This window comes from Drosophila willistoni, assembly GCF_018902025.1.
Source record: "Drosophila willistoni isolate 14030-0811.24 chromosome 2R unlocalized genomic scaffold, UCI_dwil_1.1 Seg200, whole genome shotgun sequence".
NCBI classification, from domain to species: Eukaryota; Metazoa; Arthropoda; class Insecta; order Diptera; family Drosophilidae; genus Drosophila; species Drosophila willistoni.
Genome location: NW_025814051.1, coordinates 1,399,184 through 1,410,694, shown reverse-complemented (window position 1 = coordinate 1,410,694; position 11,511 = coordinate 1,399,184). Strand labels below are relative to the sequence as shown.

General features: G+C 33.2%; 1 protein-coding gene across 2 annotated transcripts; it reads right to left on the bottom strand.

Annotated features, from left to right (window-relative positions):
* Positions 1-8,678: 8,678 nt before the first annotated feature.
* Positions 8,679-9,556, bottom strand: LOC6641672 (cilia- and flagella-associated protein 299). 2 transcript variants are annotated; one of them, XM_047010991.1, is made up of 3 exons: positions 9,179-9,556; positions 8,991-9,126; positions 8,833-8,911 (listed from the first exon to the last, which is right to left on the bottom strand). In XM_047010991.1, exons 1-3 carry the CDS (start codon positions 9,482-9,484, stop codon positions 8,898-8,900), a joined length of 456 nt encoding a protein of 151 aa, XP_046866947.1. In that variant the 5' UTR covers positions 9,485-9,556; the 3' UTR covers positions 8,833-8,897. The 2 variants fall into 2 exon arrangements, with proteins under 2 accessions (XP_002064612.1, XP_046866947.1); XM_002064576.4 differs by having other exon boundaries at positions 8,679-9,126; positions 9,179-9,555.
* Between the last annotated feature and the right edge of the window lie 1,955 nt (positions 9,557-11,511).

Genomic DNA, 11,511 nt, shown 5'->3' with positions numbered 1-11,511 from the left:
CCCCCCCTCTCCCAGCAAGCCATGAAACTCTTTTTGAGCCAACACTTGGCAAAGAAATCTCAGCGGTGCGTCTAAACCTTTTTTTCGGCTTTTTAAACTCGTTTTTTTCGTTCTTAGCCTGCTGTTCTTCTTCTAAAAAAGTGGGAACTTCATCAACATTTACGGACTGAACGCACGTGCATGGGGAGCCGAGTTGGAGCCACGTTGACATTGATTTGGGTCGTCAAAGCCAGTGATGACTCCCAGTGAAAGTAACCCATTTATTTACTTTACTTTACACAACTTTGCCGCGTTTTTCATATGATTTTCGGCGCGCTATTTAGACATATATATGGTATTTATGTATATGTATGTACCTAGGTATGTAGGTATGCGAGTTTTTCAGGTCCCGTCTTTTTCCTTGGCGGCTTCGCTTAATAAGCAGCAGGCAGCAGCATCGTGCAGTCAGTTTGTCACTCATTTTGCTTCATCATGCAGTAAGTATGTCAATGTAACATGTCCTTCCTTTGCCCACTCACACCGTTCCTCCTCTTCCTTCCTTCCCCCCTTTCCCCTCCGCATACTGTCTGTCATGTATTTGCCTTGCTGTTTAGTGCAAAACTTGTCATTTGCAATTTCAGCATTTTCTTTTTTTATACATTTTTTTCTTTTTTTAGTTCTGCATTTGTGTTTATTTGCACATACCCCTAGACAGGGCAGGAATGAGAAGAGAAGAGCTGACAACTCATGCATATTTCACTGGGAAATGCTTTTCCCCCTCCATTTGCCATCGCCTCTTTCGCTTTGCCATCATTTTCCCTCACTTTTCTATTTGTGTTGAGGTTATATGCAAACTAAGTGCTTGTAAATGGTTTTATGCTTAGCCTCAGCATTAACGGCGAGGACATCTCCACCTCTACCACTCAGCCCCAACATTCCATGGATTGTCTCTAAAAAGCTTGCTCTATATAAGTAATTTTTTTCATTTAGATTTTTTTTTTTTTTGGGTTTCGAGTGGGAGAAATTGTCAGGAAAAGTTTTCCTACACAACCGCCTAAATAAACAAATTAATTTGTGGATGGTGAAATTTTTTCGCGTCCAACTTACTTACTCCTCCTGCGTCTCCTTTTCACATTAAAAAGGATTATGTACTTGAGATTCTCGTTTTTTACTGCGTTCCTTTTTTTGTAGACGTTTGTTGGCTGCTCTTTTCTTATATCTGTGTCTATTTTTTTTCTTAATTAAAAAGTTATGGGCCTTAAAGTTAAAATTAAATGTTTGGCTCTTCTTTCTTTTTAATAGAATTTTTGCGTTAGCTTTTTTTTTTATTATTTATACGGATGAATCATTTCTCGGCTGTGATTTTTCAAATCAAACATTGGCTTTTGTTGTAAAAAATTTATAACGCGCAAACAAAAAGTTTAGCGAAAGAGAAAGTGAAAAAGAAATCGCTTTGTAAAAGTAAAATAAAATCAACAAAAAAGGTGGCAATGAATAAACAAGCCCAAGCGAGCGAGGTGGAAACAAAAACACAGAGAGAGGGAGGAGTGTAGAATGTGGGCGTGAGAGAGCAATAAGATGCTACACTAGAAAAAAAATGGTGAAATTTTTTAGAACATTTAATTAATAAATCAATTGCTGTTTAATATTATTTTGTTGTGTGGAATTACAAATGTAATTTCCAAATGTTTTAAATAAGAATATAAGGACAGTCTAAAAAAAAATTTCCCACAAAAGTATGCTAAATTTCTGTGCATTGATAACCCACAGATGGGTTTACAGAAATGTAGCATACTTTTTGGGGTAAAATGTTTTCTAAGCTTTGTTTTTTAGGCGTTAGTCTCTGTGCGACGCCATTTTAAGACCATTTAATTAACAAAACTATTTTAAACAATAATTCGTAATTTATTTTTATTGGCTAAAGTAATTTACGAATATTTCAAATATATTTATTGGTTAAAGTAATTAATGAATATTTCAAATGTTTCTTTACCAAATGAGGGTGGTAACACGCCCCAACTGCAGTAGACTGCATTGATAAAAATATGGTAGTTTGCCCAAATAAGTATGCTAACTGATCTGCAAGAAAAATATATAGTTATATTAATAAATACGATATACATCGTATTTATGATGTAATCCTTGTGGTATTTCATATCTTCTTCAATTTCAAGTTTATGTTTCATGGGATAATCTATAAATTTATGGATTCGCACAATACTTTGTTGACCATTAAGTTTTTTATATACAGTGCAAAACTTGAATCATACAAGTTTTTAACTTAACTTTTTTTTTTTTAACTCATTTATATCATGTTACAAAATATATTTCTTTGTTTTTATAGAACAGTATATAATATACTGTTCTATTTTTGCGTGAACAAAAGAAAGTTCTATTTAAATTGTTGTTAATCATTTGAAGCCAATTTAACTTCATTTGGAAGTTCATTCAACATTCACAATCAATTCTTATAAAATGTACACACGCAATTTTAAAAAACAAAAAGCTTTTGCTAAATTGCGTAGAAAAAAAGTTCGGAATGACCAAATTAAAGCATGAATATGTTTGCATTTTTATATGTATGTATGTATGAATATAATTTACATGACCAATATTTATAAAGTCTCCGATAAACCTGACCTATTTTTTCCTATTATCTCAAACTTTATTTTTTGTATTGTTTAATTTTAAATATTTCATATTTATTCTGTTGATACTTTTCTGTGGCAGCAGCTGTTACCCAAAAGCAAAATCAATAATAAAAACAAATTTATACAAAAAGGAAAAAAACGGACCTTTAATATTTGATGAGCTGCACCAGCAGTGGCAGCGACAGCGGCTGAATATGTCCACCGTCCTGCCAAACGTTTTCTGCCACCGTTAAGTCCCACTCCACCACCTAGCAGGCTGTATTTTCAATTAAATTTTCACAATTTTCCTTTTTTGCTGAGAAGAGAAATGGCTTATGCGATAAATATCAAGACAAATACTTCCTAGTAAAAGTGCTTTGAAGATTGAATTTTTTTTTGTTCCTTTTTGACGTTTTCACTGTAGAGAGAAGGGAAGGTCTGGGGAGAAGTGTTGGGAGAGTGGAGATTTCCTGTTTGAAACATGTAAATGTTCATGTTCATGTTGTTGAGATGGACGGTGGAAAGAGAATGGAAAGTGGAACGTGGCTATGTTAGCAATTAACATGCTTTCAACACTAAAGTTGCATGTGACAATATGCTTTGGTGGCCACTTGGATGTGTGCATTTTTGTTGCATGTTTGTATGTATGTATGAACACGCATAAGCGAATGAATGACTAAATGGCAACGTGTTTTTCTCCCCTCTCTTGTTTGACTTTGTCATTAGTAAAATGCACTCAAAGTGTTGTACGAGAAAGTCTCAAAATGGAGCCAAGAGTGGCACTTTAAAGATTTATGTGTCTCGTTGTCACATTCGCTTCACACCCCTATCCCCATTGAAGTCTGCTGCACAATGTCTGTGCACTTTTTGTTTTGTTGTTTGATTTTTTTTTTTTTTTTAATTATTGTAGAAGCAGCTGCTGATGAGAAACTTATTTACAATTTAACTGACGCTTACATTTTAGCTATTGTATAAATATGCAAAACTTGAACGCCAGCTGCTCGTCTTTGCTGCATCCCTTTTCTGTCTTTTTACTCTTTTCTTGACTTTTCGACAAATGCAATTGCACAATTCCAACGAATTGTAAGAAAATGCTACGTGTATAAATTGTTTTACCCCAAAACAATTTAGTTAAGAAAAGCAAAATGTAAAGAGGCACAAGTAAGAGTAAGAACTTCAATGTAACTTAATATGCCTTTTTGAAGCCTTCAGGCTAATTGTCTGTGGCTATCCGCACAATAGGATTAACATTTTCCAAATTGCTTCTGAAATACTAAAAGCATAATACCGTAATAGAAATTACCAGGCATTTAAGATATCTACTTATACATTTTAATGTTGGAACTTAAGTGTCAGCAGGGCATAATTATCATAATGCTATTGCAGTTGGTAGTTATAAGCAAAGCACACGCAATGGCTTAATATCAATGATCGACTCACTCTTCTATGACCAAAGAAAAGAAATAGGACACAAACTAAGTAGTATAGCACTTTCTGCGATGCTAGTCAAAAAAATAATGAAATTCTGTTTAAGCCTTTCATGTTATTTAATTACTCATTAATATTCAAGATGCTGCTATACTGAAGAGCTCTAGAGCGATTGCAAATCTGTGATCAGGTTCCTCAAATTAGAACACAACCCAATACTACAAGAAAAAGGTTCGATGTCCTGTGTATCCTGTGTATATTCAGTTCTGCTTATGGTGTTTTGATTGACACAAAAACGTTGTTGCTAGGTTCTTTTAAACTAGAACAAAACTAAAAATTTGTAGAATAGAATAGACTAATAAAAACAAATAAAAACAAATAATAAAAGTTGAGGTTTGGTTACATAAAAATTTCAATTTCAGTCTATGAAACGAAACAAAAGTCATAATATTTTGCTTAAAACGGCGAATTTTCTCTTTTAATAATTAAATCTTTTAAAGAAATTTTTAATATGAATTTAATTTTATATTCATTTCATTTACATATTTAAATACAAATAAACTACAAATACAACTTGGTCTAACTTATATACATAATAAATTTAAAAGATTGAAAATAAAAAAAACTAATATATTGTAGTTCAAGTAACAGTTTTAGGGCAATATGTGCATTCCTTATATAAAAAATGTCTTTTCTCAATCCATCCAATTTAGGTCAATCAACTTTGAAATATATTTTCATTGTGTGTGTGTGTGTGTGTGCGACATGTGTGTGGGATAAATTTCAGTCATTTCATTATTGGTCACATTTTATGAGTGCTTTCTGGCAATGGTTTCAGTTAGCGGAGGTGGACTTAATATCAAACCTTTTTGGCATTGGCATTTGTGGCATGCAACCGGTTTTATGTCTTCTGATGTTTTCTTTATGGCCAGCGCCTTTATGTGTTTATTTGGCCTGGGCACAAAGGGTTCGTTTTCAATTCCCATTTCTCCTTCCACTTGACATTTTTGCTCACGTAACTTAGCCAACAGCTGTCTCAATCTTGAGTGCTTAAATTATTTATTTGGCATATTTTGCTGTTGCTTATGACCTTATGAAATATAATAATTTTTGTGTGTCAAGACAGCAACAATACATATAAAATATGTTTCTACTGGATTGGGGTTCAAGTAGGGAAATTAACTCATAAATTACAAATGACTTGGCTAAGTGACCCAAGACATCATAACTTGTCATGCATAAAATAGGCTTTAATTTGTGTTTTAGCGAAATTTTCGATTTGATTAGAATTCTATTGTGTTTTTCTACACTTCTGTTTAATTAGTTAATATTCATTTCTATAACTAATAAGTGACACACACATACATATTAATATTTATACATATACATATATACAATGATGTCAATTTGACTTACTAAATACGACCAGAAGCCAAAAACCCTTGTTGCCATTAAGACCACAAACATTTTAATTATTCATTGGCATCATTGTTTGCACATGTTGCCAATTAAATTGGCCAACATCACCAATGGCAGCAACAATACATTCATATTTCATCAATTATTTATACATAAATCTTGCCCAATTTAAGCCATATCACAAATGGTCAAAACTCACTCGACCACATTTTCGCAGTCAAATTATTTACAGTTTGATTGACAATTCATAAAATTCTGTTGCAGTTTAAGAGTTACAAAATTGCCATACAAATTTTTCGGCAAAAATAGACCAAATGACAAACTAATACAATTTATACGACATTTTACTATTATTATCCCTAATAATTAAATGGGTATGTTAGTATTAGACGCTAGTTTAGGACCTTTGTGTAATAATCATAATGTGAGAAAGAATTTACATTTTCCAAAAATTTATATTTCAAATCTATCGTCCCTATTCGATAATTTCTAATAAATAAAAAAATGTTAAATTATGATATAATGGGTCATTCAAAAATTGCAAACAAGTTTAATCGATATCTCTATTTTAAGCAGTTCATTGCTATCAGTTTTGTTATATATTTAATCTATATGGCCAATGCCTGCAGTAAATAGAAGCGTACTGTACAATAGCTTTAATAAGTTGACAAAAATTTTACCTGAATTTGATCCAGTTGGACAGACAGACGAAAACATGATGGAAAAACCGGCAGACATGGCTTCATCTACTCGTCTCTTCGTTTATAAATAGAATATATGTATATACTAGATGGCATTAGGTAGTTTTATATTTTATGTGCAGAATAAACAAATTGAATAAATTGAATATAATAACCCTTTTGCAGAAGTAAGTATAATGGGACTCATTTGCTGCACTTCTGTTGGTAAAAATTAAAAAAAAAAATGGTATAAAACATCATCACAAAAATAAAAAATAAATCTCTTTGATTCTTTAATAATATGGTCAAGTAATAAAAGAACTAACATTTTTTCTTCTTTACCAATAGTTGACATATGTTCAAAAGTCATTTTACTCTCGTTTATTATTGCCAATAATAAATGTTGGATTATTGTTTGGGCGACATAAGTTTTCCATATTTAAGTAGGAGCAAATGAAATGATCTGGATATCTGGATGGATTTTCGTTTTCCATAGATCGGTCTTTTAAATAGATAAACTTTATCTGTACAATAAGGATTCACGAAATATTTTCTTAAAAAACACTTTAAAGCATACATTTGGTCCCATTGGCTTGCGCAAAAGGGCTTAAAAAACAACTTGAAAATCAAGAAAGCAAAAGCAATAAGGTATTAAAATAAAAAATTCTCCTGATCCTGATCCGTATTATAATAATATTATTGATCGACTGACTTTGTTGTTTAGTGAACTCAATAGTTTCTATGAGTAAAAAATCTTTGTTGTATCTTCAATATACCCAATTTGGACACAAAATAATTGCTTGTGACAATTTTTGTTTATTAACATTAGATATTTTACTTGCTCCAATTTGCAGCAGTAAATTGCCAGTTTATTTTGTATGAAATTTATATAGCTATTACATATTATTTTCATTTTTTGGTTGAGAGAAGCAACAAATTTGGCATATCTTTCTGATACAGACTAAAAGATTTATATAGTGCCCCAGAGTTAATGGGTGGTTGAACTCCTGTTAGTTAGAGAGAAATTGAGCAAATATTTATTTGAATTTTGCTTCAAGGCTATGCAGGTCCTTGCTAAGGACATTCCATTTACATTTGCACCTTGGAGTTGCTGCACCAGTAGACGTTGCTATTGCCCTTACCATTGCAGCTCTTAATGTTTATTTTAATTGAATTGTTGGCCAAGAGGCCTTGCCTTGGTAACTGAAGTCAAGGCTTTGTCCTTGTGCTAGAAAATTGAGATTTTCGTCTTCCCTCTAGCTGCCGTTCTCACTCAAACAGAGAGAGTTCTGTCCTGTTGGTTTATGGCATAAATTAGCAGCTAATTTTATATGCAAATTAAATTTTATATGCCATTCCAACTAGCTTTTAAATCATAATTTGGGGTAATTTATTATTTAGATTTATTTAGTTATTTTACAAATATGTATATGTACATAAAATATGCAAAATTCTTATCCATAATAACGGTAATTTGAAAAAGGAAATAGGTGGAAATTGCTTTAGGGAAAAACATCAAAATGTAGATGCTCCAAAGAGGACGACATGCTTGAAATTATTGAGTGTACAAAGGGGAAAACGAAAGTACAGAAAATGAAATAGAAATGAGACCCTAAGCAATAAGAAAATGGAAATAAAATAAGTTGTGAAAATGAAGTGAACTAGTTGCATGGAATACATTAAAAAATATTTGTTGAAAGTAGAACAAAATTTGACATAAGGAAACGTTTTTGTGCTCTTATATATATGACAGAAAACTTCTTGTTCTTTATTTGCTATCACATTGGTGTTTATTTATATTGAAATCATTCAACGTTAATTCGAAATTTATTTACCAGTTCACTTACTTAAATATAATAATTACCCATTGAGTTATGTGAGATTCAAAGATCTAATCGCATTTAAATTACCTTTCATTACTGACTAACTTTATGTTTTACCAAACACAATTAACTTCTGTCATTTCTTATGGTATTAATTTACTTGAGTTAATTTTGAATCCTTATCCTATATGTCAATAAATTGAAATTCCCAACAAAAGCACATTAATCTATCAGTATACAGATTACTTTGAAACCTTACAACCACAAACTAAATCAAATTTACCCAAACTGACTGCCAATTAGATGATGCCATACTATGTAGTTTAATTGAAAGTGACACGGCAAATACCACACACACACACACACACACACACACACACACACACACACACACACACACACACACGTAGATGGGCAGCCCAGCTCTAGGCATCAAGTCATCACTGTAAATGCAAAATATGATAAAGCTTGGTTAATTTCCTGTGCTAAGGGGGTGAGGACAAAGAAGTTGGGAACGTTGGAGGGGAACAGCCCTCAGAGTGTCCATCAAAAACATCAACGGAAGGCGTATGCCAGTCCCACAGACGCCCACACAAATACACCCACAAAACTGATAAGATATGAAAAGCAATTTACGTAAACTGTCAACGACAAATTCCGCCATGGACACGCCGGACACATGTCCGAAGCAGACAACAAACAGCCCACTACAAATTGACTACATTAAAGCTGCCATTTATTTTTATATTTTCTTTTCATCAATTAATTCATGCGCCTGATACTGTGATCAAAGAATATCACATTGCCATAGGTATTTGAATAGAACATTGAACGTGTGGCATTCCGTGAGTAGGGACAATCACAGCCAGCATTCACACAAATCATCTTATGATCCCCGCAATGCATTAGGAGTAAACTATGTGCTCCCTCGGAGATAATTAGAAAATTGTCACTGTTATTAAAGATGGTACTGTTCTTATGCCAATCAAAATGGCTGAGATCATGTTTACGTGGCATTAGTTTTACTTTACCCTCGAATATGCCACGCCAATCGATATAATTTGGATGGGAGCTATGAAAATGCGCTTCACGAAAACTCTGCTCCAAGTCAATAAAACTTGAGATTTCGAGGCCTCGACTTGAGCGCATTATAAGGAAAATAACAGTCTAAAAAATTACATAATTACAAAACTGTTCGTACAACTCTTAAACAACTTACCGATATGCGCTTCTGCATAAGTATTTTCTCCCGCCTGGCTAACTGTTTCAGCACCTGATCATTGCTATTCAAATGGTCACCGAACAGTTGCGAATCAGTTAGACCAGGCGGTTGTAGCATGTCCAAGGCCTTTTCACGGCGCGACACAAATTCCTTGCGACTCAATAAATTGCCGACACAACTCTTACCGCAGGCATTTTTGATTAACTTGCGTTGAACTTTGATATTTCGCAAATAGCGTACATCTTTAATTGTAATAAAATGATCAATGTATTCTTCATAGCTATTAAAGGGAAGTAAATCCATTAAAAACACAAAACAAAACAAACAACATACAAAGGAAAATAATGTAGGAAAAACACTGATGACTGACTGACTAACTGACAACTGACTGACAACAACTCCCTGCCAACTTGATTTTACAAAATAGGAGAACAAAATAACTTTTTTGCCTTAACTACATGAAGTTGCTGTAATTTTTCGCACAAATAATTAAACAATATTCAATACACACAAACTCACTCACGCATACACACACATGAATGCCATACATATTGTATACATATATATATAGAGTATTGTTCGTGTGGGAAATTTAATAAATGGAAAAAGTTTTACAATGCCCAAGCCCCGGCTCGACTTTGGCCTTCTCCTTTTATGCTTTTGTCCCTGGTTAAAGTTCTGCATACATACATATATCTACTATATATATTCAATTTCAGTTTTCTATGTGCTACACACACACACGCACACATGCCGACGGGTATACATACGCACACACACATACACATATATACTTGCATTTTGCATATGAAACTAATTACTTCATCAACATTTTCAACTAGGTCTCGCCATAAAGTTTTTTTTTTTGCTTTCCTTTTTCAGCCTGCGTGTATGCAACACAAAATATTTTTCCGCTTGCTTGGCATAAAAAAACTTTTCGGGTTACAATTTTTTAAATGCTTCAAAATGCGAAAACTGGAAAAGGGTATATGAACCAAAAGATAATGATAGAATAAAATCCTTTACTTTACCCTCGACGGCTCAGTAAGCATTATTTGTTTGTGATTTTCTTACAGAAATGTTAACCAAATAAAAATTAATAGAGAAAATAATAAAATTATTGATAAAGCTTTTGTATAAGAGCTCAGTATAATAAATAAGTAAAATGCGTTTCGTTTTTAGGTCTTAAATTTCGCTTAGCTCAATAAAATTTTAAATATGTTAATCAGATATTGGAATTATAGAAAATTTTTAAAATATTCAAATTGTTTATTAAAAATGACATTCAATTTCTTTAAAAATTTTAAAAACAACAAAAGTCATTAACGGATAACTTATAGCCTCATTAATTCTAGAATAAATTCTAAGCAAACGGCTAATACTAATATCATTTTAAATAATTTTATTCAAATAAATGTATGACTCTACTATTCATAAGGGTATTTAATAGCCTCCATGGAAATGTTTCGTTGCTTTTCAATTACTACATAATACATAGTGGGAATTGTGTATGTATGTGTGTGTTTGTGTGCCTGAGCGAATTCACGCTATTTAAACACGCTGTTTCCACTGTTGGCAGTTGCTGCTGTCGCTGCTGCAATTAACATGCCGCTGCTGCCAACACTTGAATCTCAAGCCGGTAGACTGTTGTGGCTCTAACTCTTATTCCTTAGCCTCCAGGTCCGTCTTCTTTTCTCTCTCTCTTTCTCTCAATCTTTTCTACTCTCTTACTCCCACCAAGAGCTCTGGCGTGCTTTGTCACCATCTTGAGCGCGTAAATTGCTACTTCGTGGCCTCTACCAACGTTTCTTTCTCCTTTGTGCTCCCTGCCTGGCTGTTGGCTGTTATTTCCACTTTACTCCAGTTTACTGCCACAGTTCCACTTCTTGTGCTGCTTTCTACTCCTATTTTGTGCTCTTGCGTCTTGGTCACAGCTATTGTTTGACTTGGTCATTAGTAAATGTACTTTGTCGTCGCATAAAAAGGAGTTAAGTGCACACTCTAAGGATTTATGTGCATACATTCAATGCTGACTGCTCCTACTTGAGCCTGTGCCATTCCATTTGCCATGTGTTAAGAGCAGAGTGTAGCAACTGCTTAACGATTGCTGAAAAGGGTTTCATTATGGGAATATAACTATGTATATCATAAGCCGGACAAGATGTTGAGAAGCATTGAAATGGGTAGCAGATGGTCATGTAGTTCAATTAATAAGGGAATTAGTAAGAGCATCTTCTCTTGGATTATAAATACATAATTTCAACAAGCGTATGAATGAAATACATACTTATATTATATGTATGTATATATTTCTACTGAAATATATACAT